This window comes from Odontomachus brunneus, unplaced genomic scaffold (assembly GCF_010583005.1).
Source record: "Odontomachus brunneus isolate Ranch 3 - 2012 unplaced genomic scaffold, Obru_v1 Obru_scaffold_126, whole genome shotgun sequence".
NCBI classification, from domain to species: domain Eukaryota; kingdom Metazoa; phylum Arthropoda; class Insecta; order Hymenoptera; family Formicidae; genus Odontomachus; species Odontomachus brunneus.
Window position 1 is genome coordinate 120363 of NW_022639576.1, and position 18698 is coordinate 139060.

At 35.3% G+C, this 18698-nt stretch overlaps 6 protein-coding genes across 17 annotated transcripts in view; 4 read left to right on the top strand and 2 right to left on the bottom strand.

Annotated features, from left to right (window-relative positions):
- The window catches only part of LOC116849840, a 42545-nt gene extending 37802 nt beyond the window's left edge, over positions 1–4743 (top strand). For 4 of the 5 annotated variants that reach the window (XM_032827418.1, XM_032827415.1, XM_032827417.1 and 1 more), the window contains one exon: positions 211–4743. In XM_032827418.1, coding sequence (XP_032683309.1) covers positions 211–719 — 509 coding nt within the window. In that variant the 3' untranslated portion in view covers positions 720–4743. The remainder of the gene's footprint in view (positions 1–210) is intronic. The other variant, XM_032827419.1, reaches the window with a different exon arrangement.
- A 314-nt stretch (positions 4744–5057) lies between these two features.
- LOC116849847 lies at positions 5058–7045 on the bottom strand. Its single transcript, XM_032827432.1, has 5 exons — positions 6898–7045; positions 6332–6438; positions 5877–6006; positions 5402–5457; positions 5058–5233 (listed from the first exon to the last, which is right to left on the bottom strand). Exons 2-5 carry the CDS (start codon positions 6404–6406, stop codon positions 5102–5104), a joined length of 393 nt encoding a protein of 130 aa, XP_032683323.1. The 5' UTR covers positions 6407–6438; positions 6898–7045; the 3' UTR covers positions 5058–5101.
- Positions 7046–9195: 2150 nt separating this feature from the next.
- On the top strand, positions 9196–10658 carry LOC116849866 (nuclear cap-binding protein subunit 2). The gene is made up of 3 exons (XM_032827475.1): positions 9196–9426; positions 9808–10128; positions 10209–10658. Exons 1-3 carry the CDS (start codon positions 9355–9357, stop codon positions 10311–10313), a joined length of 498 nt encoding a protein of 165 aa, XP_032683366.1. The 5' UTR covers positions 9196–9354; the 3' UTR covers positions 10314–10658.
- A 110-nt stretch (positions 10659–10768) lies between these two features.
- On the bottom strand, positions 10769–13241 carry LOC116849861. Of its 6 annotated transcripts, none has more exons than XM_032827470.1 (3): positions 12828–13241; positions 12427–12508; positions 10769–12307 (listed from the first exon to the last, which is right to left on the bottom strand). In XM_032827470.1, exon 3 carries the CDS (start codon positions 12292–12294, stop codon positions 11041–11043), a length of 1254 nt encoding a protein of 417 aa, XP_032683361.1. In that variant the 5' UTR covers positions 12295–12307; positions 12427–12508; positions 12828–13241; the 3' UTR covers positions 10769–11040. The 6 variants fall into 6 exon arrangements, with proteins under 6 accessions (XP_032683361.1, XP_032683358.1, XP_032683360.1 ...); XM_032827467.1 differs by having other exon boundaries at positions 10769–12335; XM_032827469.1 differs by having other exon boundaries at positions 10769–12354.
- LOC116849862 (tektin-1) lies at positions 12728–16363 on the top strand. The gene is made up of 6 exons (XM_032827471.1): positions 12728–12879; positions 13237–13527; positions 13668–13943; positions 14577–14796; positions 14931–15149; positions 15482–16363. Exons 1-6 carry the CDS (start codon positions 12800–12802, stop codon positions 15617–15619), a joined length of 1224 nt encoding a protein of 407 aa, XP_032683362.1. The 5' UTR covers positions 12728–12799; the 3' UTR covers positions 15620–16363.
- A 211-nt stretch (positions 16364–16574) lies between these two features.
- The window catches only part of LOC116849857 (long-chain fatty acid transport protein 4-like), a 15558-nt gene continuing 13434 nt past the window's right edge, over positions 16575–18698 (top strand). Inside the window, exons 1-2 of one of the 3 annotated variants that reach the window (XM_032827449.1) lie at positions 16575–16789; positions 17560–17703. In XM_032827449.1, the coding sequence (XP_032683340.1) occupies positions 17626–17703 (78 nt within the window). In that variant the 5' untranslated portion in view covers positions 16575–16789; positions 17560–17625. The remainder of the gene's footprint in view (positions 16790–17559; positions 17704–18698) is intronic. The other 2 variants (XM_032827448.1, XM_032827450.1) reach the window with 2 other exon arrangements.

The following is an 18698-nucleotide window of genomic DNA, read 5'->3' on the forward strand; positions in this document are numbered from 1 at the left end:
AGTCTTTTTATTTTCTGCTAAGGTGTAAATTCTTTTTAAGCTAAAGACATATGAGGTCCAAATGCTTTGTAAATCTAAAAGCTTTTGGTTTCATTCATCTTTTTGTCTTGCGAAAAAACGTACAAAATCGAACTCTCTTTTCCTATATGGAAAAAGAAATTCATATAAAATGTTCAAATGCTCGATATTCAATAATCGTTTCGCCGGTAGGTTTGACCGCCGAGGCAATACTGAAGGCGCGCAAGGTGTCCCCGCCTCACTCCTCGGTCTCCAGTACCCCGCCGACGTACCCGCTGCCGCAGTTACCGCCGCAGCCGTACATACCACCGCCCGGCTCCGCACCCATTCATTATCCCCCGTTTCAAAGCAAATCAGCGCCGGTATTGTACCCGAGTTTCACGTTGCCGCAGATCACGACGGCCCAGCAGCCGGTGTACGGCAACGCGGTGACGTCACAGGCGACCGGCGTCAACAGCAAGCAAACGCAGCAGCAACAGCAGCCGCAGCCGTTCTTGATACCCCAGACGTCTCAGGCACCGCCCGGCTCCAATCCGTACCCGCCGCATCTGACAGTGCCGACGATCAAGTTCACGTCGCCGACACCGCCGCAGCAACAACCGCCTCCACCATCGTCGACAGCCAACCAGACGTACCCGGCACAGTCGCAGCCGGGGCAGCCGCAGAAGCCGTTTTTCAATCATCCGGCGCCAAGATCGTAACCGGCGGAAAGGGTAGTATTGTTAAAAGTGTCTAAATTAGTTGTAAAGATGCAGAATCTATCCGATTACATGGAAGGATCTGGAGACCGGGGCTCGATGTCGCATTCGATTCTGCTTCATATCCTCGATTACGGCCAGCGGTAAGACGCGAGTTATTGAGAAAGTTAGCCCCCTTCTTCACCGATCTATTTCCTATCGCACGTAGGCGTGGAAAGCTTTAATAATAAGCTCTTTTCCGAAGGAGAAGACAGGGAATAAGTGTATCTGTAAAAGACGAATTCCCGAGCCAGGTCAGTTTCCGGTGAAAGTTCGTGGTTTATTTCTTTCTCTCTTTTTTTCTTTTTTTTTTGTTCCGCTACAAAATAGAAAGGAGACATTTCCCAGTGGAGAAAAGCTGAAGCAACGCTTAATTGAATTTCATCAAACTATTGTCAAGTTAACTTAGGAAGAGAGTCCTCACGAAAAGTTTAGCGTTTAATTTAGTTTATCGTTCGCTTCGGTAGACGTACGCAATCCCTGCGACCTTAACATTCATCGCTGGACGTTGATTTACATACTTTATATGATTATATATATTTCTTATGACGTGATGTCATGATCGGAATTCGTGTGGCCTAAAATGACGGTAGCCAAGTATTTTAGGTAACGCATATAAAACAGAGACCTGTTGAAAGCTATATCGGTATCTTTCGCGGGTAACGGCCAAAAGTGTATTCTCTCGAAAGGACGACGTACACTTTTTATACCGATGAAATGGTGCCCTATAACTGTTACGTATGTAGTATTAGTCCAATTTTTTGATAAGGTTATCAAAGTCGTGAACACGCACGAGATAGGCGCATCAGCAACGCCGATCCTGATGTGTCGGACGTAACCGCTAACAAAAAAAAAGAAAAACTAGCTATCATTATCTACAATGTGCACTTTGCATCATTAAACTTGTCTGTACATATTATTTACGCATAATATTAACATTACAAAAACGCATATTTAATCTTAACTCATAAATAGACCATGTGCAAAATGTGGGTAAAAATAACGTGATGTGTAAACGCTGTTATTTGACATAACAGGAGACAAAGAGAAAATTTAAAAAAAGAGAGTAGAGGGAAGAGAGAAAAAAGATACAGCAGCATGGCTCTAGAGGTCTCTATATTTTATATTTCATTGTAAGATGGCCAATTATTTATAATAAAGAGTAAATGTTGAAATTTAAATTTGAGTTTTATTTTGGACATTTGTGAGTTGCTATTATTTTGACACATACATATATATTTCTTTTTTTTAATTAGACGCGGTGTAACGCATTTATGCTTACACGCGTGTTTAACTTCAGCTCTATTTATTTTAAAATGGTTTATATTTTAGGATGTGCGTGTCAGGACACGTCGGTTATCTGAGAGAAAACAAGGCAAATCTGTCATGATCAATCGTACGATACAATCGTACGTTTCTTTTTTTTCACGGAAGCCTCATATGTACGATTATCATTTATTAGTTAAACGAAGCGATCCTCGCGAGGGAAGAATTTATGAAAGAGCGAAAGAGCACCTCCGTGGATTCGCCGATTTTCTGAGAACTCGATTCATTCGTACATTCATTCAAGTACAAAAGAAACTTACTGAACGATAAAAGAAGAATGTATTAAAGCAGCATAGGAATAAATCGCGATAATTTTAGTAAAGCGAGAGAATTGTGTATAAGCTATATTGCATAAAAGAAAATCGCTTCAGAGAATGCTTGTTCTCGATTTTTTTTTTTTTTATTTTTTTTTTATTTAGTTTTATTAAGCGTCTCGAGCAACTGTCGTATGCATTAGCGAGAAATTCATGCGTTTCTACTTCGTCGCTTGCGATGCAATAGATTTATGTTAATGACTACGAGAGCGTTCTGCGATCGTTTAATGTAATGCGTACGCGTGTGTCGGCGAATTTGTTTTTACGTAACACATATTTTGCATAAATCATGACGATTACTTTTTTTCCTTTTTATTTAGGAATGTGCAAACGTTCTGCAATTCGACCCAGTGAAAACGCGATCTGTATGTATGTGTGTATGTATGTATACATGTGTGTATAATTGAAATTAGCGTGCAAATCTTCGAATAGGTTTGACAGCGCGAGCGCGCTGTGTCAAACGCGTATATGTACATAAGTATGTTCATTGTTATCGATGCGCGAAGAGGAAACATGTTCCAATTTCGTCGAGTGAGTTGTTAATTTCTCTTTCGTTTTACAATGCGTGACGACGCGTATCTTCAGTCAGATCAACTCTCGTGACTTGTGCACATGTCGGAAACAGCGAACGACGACGATGAGCATTGAGGGGGAAAACAACGAAGAATTAGTTACTTCGTTCTAACACGGTGTATTTAAGAGAATTTTTGCAGGGCCATAAATAAATAATTATTCACTTTCCGCAGTAATTAGAGGTATCTGGATACATTGTCGAACTAATTATAGTACAATTAGGTGGTAAAAAGCTGAAATGAAAAGAACAAAACATTCACTAGAGACTCGTAGGAATTATAAACTGTGTTACATGCTAAAAAGTACCTTGCGTCAAGTGACGATTAAAATCAACGCGAAATCCTAAATAAATGAGATTGGGGAGAGAAAACCTGTCAGGAAGCTCATCTTTGACGAACACGTCAGACACACCACAATATTGGCGAATAAGAGGGGAATACTTTCATTTGTAACGTACGAAGTAAAATGTTCGTCGCGCGCGTCGAGCACAATTTCCTCAGCTTTGACTCATAGTCTTTTTGGTTGCGAGTACAACGGATCAGAATTATCTGAACAAAGAAATGCAAAATGGTGCGTTATCGCGAAAGATTTCAACACACGTGCCGGGGACATACGCGCGATTTTAATCTCTTGATCATCGGTTTTTAAGCGAATATCAAAGTTTAGAGATCTGTGATTAGAATGTAAGGCGCAAAATTGAGTTGAAATATTTATGTACTCTTCGCGAGAGAAAGTATTTTGAAGAAAAAAAAAACTAAATTTCTGGGATGCTGATATTAGGGATCTCCCGTCGACAAACAATGAGAGCGAAAGAGAGAGAAAATCCTTTTCACATTGCTTTCGGCTGCGATTTCAAAAATGTAAAACAGACATATTTTTGGCATTTGATATTTCTTTGTACTTTAGCCGATATTTTGTAATAAAGCGTGTATACTAGCGTAAGAGTTACATATTGTCGCGGTTGGTGTGACATTAGATATAGAGAGAGAGGAAAGAAAAGGGAGAGACGGTGTGTGTACAGCTTGTGTTCGCCACCTGAGTACAGTAAAAACATGTAAATATTTTTGTATGATAAATTTAAGTACATATATATAAATATATATGTATAGATATGTAGCACACATATAGTATAAATTCTCGTGGATCATTTGAAATTGCGAAAAATAAGCTAAGATTAATTGCTTTGCAGCTAAATCCACTGTTTATTGTCCGTTGTACAATTTTCCGGTACTGCATATACGATATATACACACACACACATGCATATATATATATATATGTATGTATGTATGTATGTATGTATGTATATATGTATGTATATGTTTGTCTGTTTGTCTGTCTGTCTATCTGTCTGTATAATGACATTCTGGTAACGAGCAACACGAGTAAATTTGTTATTAAAGTATATGATAGTAAAAACGACTCGTTAGAGTAATCGTTTCAGTGTTGTAAATAAAAGTAAAGCATAACGATTATTATCATATTATATTCGCATATAAATATATATATATATAAATATCAACTTTATAATAGGCTCAGAATACACATAATTTTTTTATTTGCGATTCACTGTTACATGTATGTGCCTAGTTATAGCCATGTTGCATTATTATCTATTACATATTGTATGATAATTTAAACCATACTATCAATTAATAAATGTATAACAAGTTCTTCGATATCAAACTCTGATATATTATGACGTAACACGTGTAAAGAGCTCATATTTAGACATACGTGAAATTTAATAAATCGGAATACATTTTACGAGTTAACTTTGTTACACTAAATTTCCCTTACCCTCTTCCATGTGCATTTCTAAGCATATCATTCAGCATAATTATCATTACGTAGTAGTCTTGTTATCTGTAGAAGACAAAAAATATAGGCCCTCTGCTGAGACGTATTATTTAAAAATAAAAAGGCTTTTAGTTCAACACTTAGACGTGATATATTTAGAATGAAAGTCTAATCCGTTGTTGAATGGGCTATTATACGTTTCTAAGTTGAGCTGAGCCACCAGTTTCTCTGTACTGTTTTTTGTTAGAAATTATCGTTTATTGGGAAATTCGAAAAAAAACTTGTGATATTTCAGAGGATTACACTTTATTTCATCTCATAATAACACGTTTCTTACGAATTTGTATTTGCATTAGGTCCACGTCGGCGGCCGAAGGTCTGAACGACATTCACAAACCTGCGATTGTACTGGATACGTCGTTTAGCACGACCAGTCTTTTTCTTGCTCTTCTCTTGTTTTTCAACCTAATAACATAGATGTTAATATAAACATAAGTTTATTAATACAATAATCATGTTAAAAAGATGGAATGTAAATATTTTTTTTATCCACTGCACACAAGATATAAAATTGACTTAATTCCTTACATTTATGACAATAAATTTAAAAGGCAAATTCTTAATAACCCTTACCTTCGGTGTCTGAGCCTTTACTTTGCCAGCACGTGCCAAGGACCCATGAACTTTTCCTAAACAGAAAAGAATAAAATATAAGTTTCTTTTATGTAAAATTAAACATTCCCATGGCATATATCATATGTGCTTGAGCAAAATGTGATATAAAAACATGATTCATTTTATGTAAATTTTATAAATAAGCAAAAAAATATATATAAGCAATAAAAAATGTGTGTGTGTGTGTGTGTGTAAGAAAACATTAACACAGATAATAACCACTAAAATTAAAAAATATTTACAGGAATATTTAATATTATTAAGATAAATATATCTATACAAAACAAATTATACAAAATTATAGAAAATTTCAATTGTATTCTATGTTAACATAACCAAAAAAGTATCTGTTACAAAAAAGTATCTGTTACATAAAATACTGTAAGGCTATTAAATTTTTAGTATCTCTGGTATAATTAGTATATGATTTTACCTCCCAACAATGGTATGGTCAACTCCAATGTATCAGAGGCAAGTTCATTCACAGGAGTTTCATTAGTTAATAAAACTCCATTACAATAAAGATGAAACTCCTCAATGCCTTGAAGGCATGTAATCCTCTCCTGCAAAAGAAAAAAAAATATATTATTAATTAAACATAGATTCTCTATCACCTGTATAAATGTATCATATCATATACTGTAAAAAAGCTAATTATAAAAACTATTTTGTAGAAAATATATTAAAGAGCAAAAGACATTTTTGCTCAATTATATTTTTCCATATTATTTTTGCATTAGTGCTTATTCTAGCATAATATATGTATACAGATGCTAGATTATCATTTTAATGCTACATTCTTATGAAAATTATTATTTAAATATAGATAGATATAGATATTAAATTGAATGAAGATAAAAAATATGATATTTGAATAATCATAAATACCTTTATGTGTTGTATTGTGTCATTATCTTGACAATTAACAACTGTCGTTTCTTGTCCACGGATTTTTAGTTGCATGATGGTGCACGTAGTATTCCACGATTGAAAGCCTGACAACATATTATTTTTCACATATTTTATAAGAATTATTACTATATTACCGTATACTACAATGAGTTTTATTACATATACAATCATATTGAAATCTTAATTTATATTAATATACATGTAAGACATGATCATCAATTAGATACGTCATTAAATTTAACTTGTTACTAATAACACGCGACAATATATTTATTTATACAATCTAAGCAAAATCAATAAATTTTTAGTACCAATAAAATATTTTCTATGCAAACGTTTCAAGAAGAATGCAACATGGTAAGCAACGTGTTTTTAGGTTATATAGGAGAGACAACGTGAAACAAACACTTACAGATGAATTTTAATATAAAAAGACTAACTCGTTAATTTATAAATATTAACAAAACATATTAAAATAATTGAAATACGCGTCACTTCACGAGCAATTACTGAAATCATCAATTATTGCAAGGTACGCTCACCTCTCAACGCGTGATTATCCCAAAAAGAGAAAGACAGATCAAAGAAAATTTTCCATCACTGTCTTAATATTGCACGCATGCGTACACGCTTGTGTCACCACGTGGCTACTTGGTTTATATCGTGCACTTGATACGCGTACTAAATAGTAACTTTCTATTAGATAATCTTAATATCGATGATATATATAAACAACAGTATATTAAGCTGGTATAATACTCATCAACAAAACGTATTGTATTGATAGAATGCATTGCTGTTGATATGTATTGTCGATATTAAGATTATCTAATAGAAAATTACTATTTAGTACGCGTATCAAGTGCACGATGTAAACCATTGGCTTCCAAGCAGAGTTATACGCTAAAGATGCCCGATTCTGAATCGATTCAATTCTTTCCCCATAAATAGGCTTATTCGTGTTGTATGCACTTTTCGCACTTTTCGTATTTAAAACTAGACAGAAATATATTGGAATGTTTGGAAGAAGCAAAAGCGAGACAACCAACTCGATTGTTTCTTTCAAGCTGTCTGATTAGGCGTCTGATTAGGCTTTTTAAAAGCGAAAAGTATGAAACATGCAAGCAGCACGAACAACCCTTTTTCCCTAAATTTGTTAGGGAAAGAATCGGGAATCTCTATTATACGCTACTACTCGCAATGAGCAACGAATCAGGGCTGCGTTCAGATTCCCCACACGGGTGTATTCTATTACTAGAAGTGTTATAGTATATGTAACATATACTATAGTGTTTCTAGTGATAGAGTGCACCCGGATGAGGAATCTGAACGTTCCACAGGCGATCGGAGTTTCCGGCTTTACTTTGCGGACAGATGCTTGGTCTATGGCCGATATTCATAGTCAGATCTTATATTTAAGCCGTCTTAAGTTTATCTCCAGATGATGAACGGATTATTTCATTGGCTACGGAGTATCTGAAGATGAACTTAAGCAGTCTTAAAAATAAGACCAACTATGGCTGCGTTCCGCAGAGCGCATCATGTACATGATACGCTGCATTAGAGTGAAAGAGATACGAGAGTGAGATAAAAAGAGAGGGAGAGCACTTAGGTGATGTTCTCGAATGCATGAGAGCGCATAGGCTGCCTCAGCTCCCGAGGTAATGTAATCCATGCGCTCTCATGCGTTCGAGAACATCACCCGAGTACTCTTCCTCTTTTTTTATCTCACTCTCGTATCTTTTTTGCTCCAACGCAGCGCATTATGTACATGATGCGCTTTGTGGAACGCAGCCTATGAATACCGACATATGTATATACGTCATTGGATGCACGTTCGAAGTCCTTGTTAGCAATCTAGTTTAGTATAGACATCTATGGCCGCGTTCCGTTTCACGTATATGCGCGCATTTATCTATAGTTCGTGTTACGTATATTGTAGACAACGCGCGCATAATGCGTGAAACGGAACGCAACCTATGTATTACGATTTTCTCTATAGTTTACTCAAAATTTGGCCAAATACTAACGTTAGTTTCGGGTCCTCCGCAAGATGTCTCTACTATAACTCCTGTAGTCCTTAATGGCTCTTGCACACAGGATGCGGTAATGCTTGCCGCGCGGCGGAAGTCCACGCGACAGCCAATCAATATGTTTTTTTTCCGTAAGAGCTAGAAGGTTATTATGAAAAGCAGCATATTGATTGGTTGTCGCACGGACTTCCGCCGCGCGGCAAGCATTACCGCGTCCTGTGTGCAGGAGCCATAAGCCAGCGGCACACGATACTTGTTTTGTGCTGGATTGCTTGCTGGATGGAAATACTCTGTTCTGATTGGTGCATTTCTGAAGATGGACCAATCAGAATCCGTCTTCAGAAATCCACCAATCAGAACAGAGTATTTCCATCCAGGAAGCAATCCAGCACAAAACAAGTATCGTGTGCCGCTGGCTTATGGCTCCTGCACACAGGATGCGGTAATGCTTGCCGCGTCCTGTGTGCAGGAGCCATAAGCCAGCGGCACACGATGCTTGTTTTCATGCTGGATTGCTTACTAGATGAAAATACTCTGTTCTGATTGGTGCATTTCTGAAGATGGACCAATCAGAATCCGTCTTCAGAAATCCACCAATCAGAACAGAGTATTTTCATCTAGTAAGCAATCCAGCATGAAAACAAGCATCGTGTGCCGCTGGCTTATGTAGGATTCACACGTGTCCGATGTCGGACGTACGACGTGCGATATCCAATAGAAAAACAGCTTTCCAATGGAGAATTGAATTCTTTATTAGAAAGCTGTTCTCTTATTGGATATCGGACGTCGTACGTCGAACATCAGACACAGTATGAATCTGCATTAAAGTTGACTTCAAATCTTTTCCATAGATGCTCTAATGTTAATTTTGAGTTTGTATTATTTCAAATTGAAACAGGTTTATATAGTGTAGACATCTGTGGCAACAAGTCAATTTAATAAATAAAAGTTGAATCGTACATTAAAATGTCAATCAGATTAAATACGGGTAGTTCACCATCCGTTGAATTAAGTTCCTACCGTGATCAACATTTTAAGGTTTGTTGCAAAAGTTAACCTTAAAGCAATATATTGGAAACTGATATTATAAAGGTCGAGTTTTTTAATTCATTGGTGGATCCATCGCATGATGCGCAAATGCAATGTTTCGCTGTATTTACGCATCATGCGATGGATCCATCGATGAATTAAAAAACTCACCTAAATCTACGATATGCTCTTTGTTTCTCGTATCTTTCTCTTTTTCTGACTTAAATCTTTGGATTTTAGCCAGAAAAAGATAGTGATCAAAAAACAAGAAACAAAGAGCACATTGTAGATCAGACTTAACTAATATTTATTCATCTGTTGTGTTTGTTGAATGTATAAATGTTATTCTACTATATATAACTATTTTCTTTTTATTATTTTCGTCCATAGGGCTCAAGAGCTGAACAAGACAGGCTCTTGAGAAATTCTACAACTTTATATGTGGGCAATTTGTCTTTCTATACTACAGAAGAGCAGATATATGAATTATTTTCAAAATGTGGAGACATCAGGCGTATTATTATGGGTCTCGATAAATACAAGAAGACACCATGTGGCTTCTGTTTTGTCGAATATTATCAAAGAATGGATTCAGAGAGCTGTATGAGATATATCAATGGTACTCGTTTGGATGACAGAATAATTAGAACTGATTGGGATGCTGGCTTTATAGAGGGTAGACAGTATGGTCGTGGCAAGACTGGAGGACAAGTACTCATCTTTGAATTTATATTTTGCATATGATTGATCCAAGCATAAGATAGAAGAAAATGTGTAATTTATTTTCCTAGGTAAGAGATGAGTATCGATCAGATTTCGATAGTGGACGAGGTGGTTATGGTAAAATAATACAACAAAAAGTAACCTCCCTCTCTGATGGTGGATTTGGGCGGTAAAATCCTGAAATGTGTAACAATATATGTGAACATGATGTTATACACTGTTTATATGCAAATATTCAATGTATTTCATTAATTATTTATATTTTATGATCACCCCTGAATTTATTGACTGTATGTGTAATTATATGTTTAAGTAATAATTTGTACTCTAAATAGAAGTAGCAAAAAAAATGATCTATAATAAGTTGTTTTATTAACAATAGGTTAATAAAAAAATTTATATTAAAAAATTACAATATAGCTTAATAAGATAAATTTATATATTATGAGACTGTATAAAGATTACTTTTATAAGATAACTGTATAAAGATTTCAAAATTATAGGTAACTTAGTAAATACTTATAAATTGTTTTTTTTAATATATACATATTTTCTATTATAATACTTGTACATATACACAAGATGCCCTTCAAATACATTATTTTTAAATAACAGATTAATTGAAAATTTATTTTCTTAGCACAAATGTCAAGTTAACAATGATTTTCAATCTGTATGCAAAACTAATTTGTACATTAATTTTTGTTTTGTTTCTCTCTATATATATTCTTTATTTTTATATATCAAATATTTTAATAATAAGAATTCTTGTTGAAAATTGGATATATATAATACTGTATAACGGCATGCTATTAAAATAATATTTATACTCAAAATGCAATAATATTTTATCAATGTAAATATAATTTCCTTTTTAAATAGCAGTCTGAAGATCGCAGATTATGTACTGTTATTTTTTTCAGATAATTTTTGTTTAATTATACTCATAAAATCCAATGAATTGTCTCTATTATTACTTATAAGGCTACTTTGAGTTTTTAGAGTCCTGCGAATGATTTTGGAAGATATATATTTATCATTGTTTCTAGAGCTTGCTATTTTAGTTTTCCTATTGAAAGTATCACTAACTACAGCATTGTAATCTTTCTTTCTATTAATGGAGGTTTTCTTCTTTTCTGATTCATTAGTAACTACTATTTCATTATTGACACCGTTAACATTTATAAATGTCCTTGTTCCTTCCTCCTCAGTTTTTTCTACAGCCTCTTTAAATGCTTCACTTACTTCTTCTTGACTATATATTTCTCTATTGAGAGACGAATCCTCGTCTTCACTATTTCTTTCATCATTAGACGTTTCTACCAGAAATTCCTTTGTGTGAATCGCCGCGATATCTTCCTCTGACGTGTCTTTGCAGAGCGTCTTCTTGTTAACGACTCTACCACCGTGCAAGAAAGTCGAGACATCCTTTCGTCGCCACATCTTGGAGGTGCTGGGTATAGACTGTTTGCATTTCCCCTCAAAGTAGAATTCTTTTGCATCCACGTCGGTGATCTCACCCTTGAGAAAATGCAGATACTTCTTCAACGCTGTATAGAAATGCAGCTTATCCACCATTCTAGGGAAATGAGCGCATCGTGCGCTGCTCGACGGTGTCACCCAAACGGCAGTATCGCCGATACGTTCGGGTTGCAATCCAAAGTGAAATGTGGATTTACTGGAGATATTTGCAAACACTTCGTAGATGCATTTGCCATTGAATACTGCGACTCTGGGCTTATACAGTCTCAGCTTCTCCTCCACTACCTTTGCACCTTCCTTGATCTCTGTTCGCTTGAGATCTGCCGCTGACCTGGTGGCACGAGTAACGATATTCGTCAAACCAATGCCGTACTGCAGGAGCTTGTAGTCCTCTTCAAAGCTGACAAATCTTGGCGTCAAACCAGACTCGTGCAGGAGCTTGTAAAAGTGATTACCAGGACCTGCATAATATCTACCACGGTGTGCTGCCATCAGGCTTGGATTGATCCCAACAAAAACTATGTCCAGATTTATCTCCAAATAATCTTCCAGTGTATACTTTTGCACCTCTTCCTCTGACAGTCCATCGAATCTGTCTATTTTCTTCTTGGGACGCTCGAGCACTGACAGGACTGTTCTTTTCTTGAGTTTATTCAAATCAAGCGGCGTCATCACGTCGATGCAGCTACGTGAAAACATACGTAAGACTCGATCTACGAATTTTCGCATATTCTTAAATCATAAGAAAACGATTATCAGATTATAAGAGGTTAATTTATCGAATAAAGTTAAAAGTGAACTTACACAGCTCCAAGCTAAAATTTGAAATTGAAACAAACACCATTAGCCTTAATATACTTCTTTCACTTAAAATTTGTTTATTGTCCTGTAAAAAAGAAAAAAATAGAAATTGTCACTTTACGATATAAACAAAATTCGAAATAGTGGTCTGTTCTCTTTAGCTATACTGCTGAACTGGTACAGTGAGTTAAAGTGAGAAAAATGTATTTTTTTCTCGCAAAAAGAGAAAGCGTTTCCTTGGGAACTGACAAACATGTCATGTCGGAACGTCAGTCCTTGCGAACGATTCTCACTGAGAATACATTCATTGCCTGATCTGTGATCCATCCTTCGTGTTAGGCAAAATTTCTGAATCGCAGTACTGGCGAAAGTAACGATGAATCTTGTGTCAACGATAACCTCACCTCCTTCCTCCAAGTTTACATTAGATGAATGGCATCTCAACAATCAGTTCAGGTATCAATAAGTCTTATAATAATCTATCGGCATAGTTTTATTAAATGTTAAGAGAAATAGAAATAGCAAAATCGAGCATTCTACAATTCATAAAAAATGTACGACTGTAAAGTTTAGTAAACAGACTAGAGCCTATTTAGCGTTACAAATGCTTCTGCGCGATAGATAGCCAATCATGTTAGTTTATTTGACATCTCGAAGCATTTGGAGTCAGCCCAAAGATCAAATAATCTCAACGAAACCGTCTTCTATAATCTTTCATGTATTTCATAAAGTTTTTTACACATGGACTTTTACTTCACTAACAATAATTTGAAATAACGCTCTACGTATGTAATCGCACTTCCGTTAAATCAGACAGCGATGTGCTCAGGCGCAACAGGAACGAGCAGACAGGATTTTAATCGAGGCAAAGCGCATGTGCGAATCAGTCGCGGGAATTGTGAAGACCAACAAGGAAGAGACGGAACATCAGCTAAGAGAAAAACTGAACGACATTGAGTTTCGGGAGAAGGAGCTATTGCTGATTAGAAAAGATATCGCTTTGGAAATTGACGGGCTGTTGACTTACAAGCAACGAATCGCGAATACTCTAACATCCGTGAAAAGAAATTCACTCGCAATTTGCGAGAAATGTCTCGCTGCCAGGTTAGCTTCGTCATTTTATTATTCCATGCTTCACTTTTCAACCAATTTGACATTCAGAAGTTTTACATTTTCCACGTAACACACAAGCACGAATATTGAGACATCATTTAATTTCAACATTCTGTACGATGGTATTACAGAGAACACAGATTAGGTATCGATTTGGTTCACGACGATGTCGAAAAAGAATTATTGAAGGAACGCGAAATGATCCAGGAGGCGGAAAATTTGTTGGCACGCGTTTTGGAGGAAATTTGCGAAGAAATTCGTAAAATGAAGGCGACACTGTACTGTATCGACAACGACTATGAAAATAAAGAGTGTAATCTACATATCGATCGTCGTAACGTGGCTTTGAAGGAAACTGACTTTAATTTGAATACTTGTATTCAGAGTACTTTGCATCCCGATACATCGTACGTAACATAATTATAAAATATTATTTTCACCATGCAAAAATCTACATATATTTATTATCCATTAAACTTGTCAAACATCACCTGGAAAATGTAGAAACATAATTGAAATTCCTAGTCCCACTGTGGAACCGTAGATTGATAACATCAGAAGTAAGAAAATATCTGTCAAAAATTCTTGCATGCTATTTTCAAGTAAAAAGATGTTTGTATGAGAGAACATTTCACATCGCTTGAATATTTGATAAAATACTCTGAAAATTATTTTTTCCCTTGACAATTAATAGTCTTAAAATTAATGTGATATAGCCTTCTTCCTTTCTCATGATTTTACCATGTTAATTTACAAATTTTTAGCATGATTTTTTCATTTCTGATGGCATAAATCCAGAGTTTTGCAATAGTAGGACAAGGAGCTTTGAAATTCTCTTTCTTTTCTCCTTTGCTGTGATATTGGATGATATTGAAGTGAAAATAATTATATAAATTATTCTCTTTCATGGCAAATTGATAAATAAGTCTATTCTTTTTATCATTAAGCTATATAAGTGATGAAATATATTGAAAACAATTATTCTTCTCTCTGACAAATAAATATATTACTTAGAAATTGTTTATAAATTATTGACATAGGATGACAATGAATGAGTGGGAACAGCAAACAGACAACAATGTTATTGACGCAAATAAACAAATGAATGGCGCAAAACAATTGCGTTCTTACATCGATATGATTATTAAGCAAACTATTGACGGCCTGAATGGACAAAAAGATGCCACAAACAAAGCCTTCAAGCGCCGTATCGAGCAAACCCAAGAGGCTAAAACGAAATTGGAACTTCAGCACTCAGAAGTACGCTAAATTGAAAAGTTCAATTTACAATGTGTACTAAAATTTTTTATTCTTGTCTGTGGCGTCTCATTATAACATCTTGTTAATCAGAAAGTTTTACTGCTATACATTTTATTATATCGATCCTTTCACAGATAGTAAAACAAATTGCTGCTATGTCGGACAATATCACACAAATAAAAAATTCTATAGCTGATAAGGAGGGCTACATGGCTCTAGTGAACACGAGACTAGGATCTCGATGTCAGCGCCCGGAGACAGAAGTTACTCGGGATTTGGCCGAGGCTAATCTCGTGAAGGAAATATATGTCTTACGGAAAATCGTTGCGACCTTGCAGCAAATGCTTTGCGAGGTATGTATGACAATTTAGAAGGAAGAGCACTTTAAGAGAAAAAGGAAATAACAGAGAAAAGAGCAAAATGAAAATTTACATTACTTTAAATATTTTTGCTACTGATTAACAAGAATAATTTTAAGTGTGTTTCAACGGAAGAATCAAAAAAATTTTTAACCCGATAATTCTCTTCATTTTTCCTGAAAGAAAAAAAAGAATACTCGTGTATCAAAGTTTTTGAAAAATCTACTGTTGTATATATTCACACAAATTTATATAAAATATTTAAAATTTCATGGGGTATATGCATATAGTATTCAACATAATATAACAATAAACATATATTACAGGCAGAAACATCGCTACGTTATTTATTCAAGACACAGGTTCAACTTGAAGAAGATATTAACGTGAAGACGAATAGTTTGCATATTGACGACGTTAAATGCATGATTCTGCGTCAGAGCATGGACTATTATGCACACTAAAATGTCAGTATAAATAATTAAAAAGTCAGTCAAATAATTTGTCCTATTACACTGGATAAAAGACAACTGATATGTGTTTTTTAATATTTGGAAGAATGATCCAACCTTCATAGAATATATTTCGAGAAAAATAAAGATGAAGATTTAATACATAATTCAAAAAATATAAATAACAGTAAGATTCTTTATAATCGTTCAAGAAGTCAAGTATAATCAATTTTCTTCTCTTTAATTGTATTCACTGACAAGCTTAACCTTTAAAAAAGTGGGTAAAAAAGAGGCAATTAGTAAAAATGGCACAACTAGTAAAAAATAAAACTCTTTTAATTAATTTTAGATGCCCATAAGGCATATTAAATCTTTTTTGTTTTAAGTAGTTTAGATATATAGATTACCTATTTTGTTAACAAAAAATAAAAAATAAATTTTGTAGGATCATTTTTGCATAACCGGCCATGTATAAATAGTATTTTTGCTTATCTCTGTAAGTTGAATAAAATCAAACAGCAGTTTTATTCAGTAGTAATTATGTCCAGTTACAATTTACATGTAAAATTTGCAATTTTGACAAACTATATTCTATTTTTCTTATCAATAATAATTAATCTCTTATCATTAATTTCTTATCAATATTCATTAATCTCTTATCAACATTCTGCATGTAAACAGAACGCGATAATTTACGTATTCACACCTACAATCGTAGTGAAGCAAAATAAACTATCGTTTTTCTTTTTCTATTACTATTAGTGTTTTCTTGTGATACTTCTTGCATAAAATAATTTCGACTATGCGCGACTACAACAATGTGCACTTGCAGTCGTTCGTCGTTGAATTAGGATCGCGAAAACGGCAGCAGCGGAAACGAATGAAAGGCATTCGAGAACCTGTACACGCACGGTCTCCCCGTGAAACTAAGGAGGGAGACTGCTTTCATAACCGGCTTTAACCGACTTGCCGTTGCTGTTTCGTTTCAGTCCGTCCACCAACAGGAATCGTATCAGAGTATCAGTCGGTAGATGCGCACGATGCACTTGTTCCACTAACTTGCGTTTCTTCACAGAATTTTCTCCTACTTTCTGCTGAACCGTGACCACGAAAGAATCCGCAGCGTTTTGCGCGAAAAGCTAACGATACCACGCGGCACTGTGCGACGTGAATCTGTAAAATGTGAGTTCTGCAACTGTGAGTTGTTTAAATAATCAATGCCACGCGACACAAGAGATAAAGAAATGAAGAGACGTTAGAAAAATTAATTGCAAATAATTTTTATCTTTCTTTCTTAAGATTTACTTTGTAGAAAGGCATAAGAAAATTGGTTGCGCGATTTGTTATTATCTTTAAAGCGGAATACACACCAGTCGAGCCGAGAGTAGTCCGTGATGTCAAGATGCAAACTTCAAATCATCAGTATTTTCGTGTTACACAAGCTTGCTCATAGGACACCATCGAAAAATTATTGATACGATAAATGAGCACAACTCCAACACATGTATTTATTCATCTTTTACTGACCATGTTCAATTTGTCATGTTTATTCACATAAAATTAACGAGTCTCAGTTTCCAAACGATCACCATTTTATCAAGACGGATAAAATATGTGTAAAATATATATTCCTACCTTCTGGCTCTCGACTATTATCCGATAATACTAAGCAGAACGATGATCTCATCGATCATTTCTGATGGGACAAAAACGCTACGAGGAAATTATCCGGCCGGGGTAGAAATGTAAATGTCGTGACAGGTCCCGGCCTCTCAGAATCTTGTTTCTCTTCCTTTGGAGTTTCGGCTCGGAGCTCGGCTCGATAGTGTGTATGTACTTTAAAGATGTAGAGAGGAAGGAGCAGTCAGTAAGTGTGATCGAGCGTCGGCTCGAAAGCATACATAATTACGAGTTGTGTTATTAACAACGCACGACAACGTTGATGCACACAGAAAGCCGTGTCCAAACTGTATGCAATATATAGTTTCTAATTCGTGTAGTGCAGTGGCGACTCAAAAATGGCGGACAATATATCGAAGATACCAGTTAATAGCGGCAACGGGATTAGCGTCGCACAGGCAGCCGATAAGGATCGCGTAAGTATCTTCGCAATCATTTTTTACCTATAATAATATACGTCAACAGGATGTATAGATAATGTGGCGAATAAGGCCAAAGTACAAATAGTGCTTTAGTCCTTGTCTACAATCTTGCTTTAAGACGTAAACCGTAAGAAATTGACCAACTATGGTTGATTTTTAGAAGAATAATCGACTGTTGGTCAATTTCTTACGGCTTACGTCTTGAAGCAAGGTTATAGACACGAGGTTACATGCCCAGATACGTACCTAATCCTGGACTTTATTATTTTGGCCTCTAAATACAAACATTTAAGGCTTTTGTGGTCGCGAAACTCTTGATCGATGATGCCGGAAGTGAGGAAATGCATGTTCAAAATTCCGGTAAAGTACGTCGAAATAACGAAATATGTTCAAACAATGACATTTGCAGTCGATTAAGTACGTCTTTAAAATACTCCGAATATTTCCCGTTTACTCTAACAATCAATAAGTAATCATAAAATTAATGTGACAAAATGATGAGGAAATGTAGGTCAAAAAGGAAGGTTACATGTCACATTAGGTTTGCTCTTTTTAACTGAACATTGATACAATAAATTAGAGAGAAATAAAATAAATTTGCCTCACTCTAACTTATTGCACCAGTTCAGACAATTAAGCTAAAAAGAATAAACCTATTAATGTGCATTTCCTTGTTTCTGATGTCATAAGATGGTTACGGCAAGATGCCAGGGTACGTGTTATGGGATTCTTCAGAATCGATCGAAATATTTCTGTTATATATATTCCGTAGATATTTCTATTATTGTTATTGTCTTTCCTACGGAAAACGGAATTATTCCGATCGGAATCGATTCCAAAGAATTTTATAATATGTCCTTTGGCATCTTAAACTTTCAACGTAAAATATAAATACATATATTGAACACACACACACACACACACACACACACACACACACACACACACACACACACACACACACACACACACACACACACACACACACA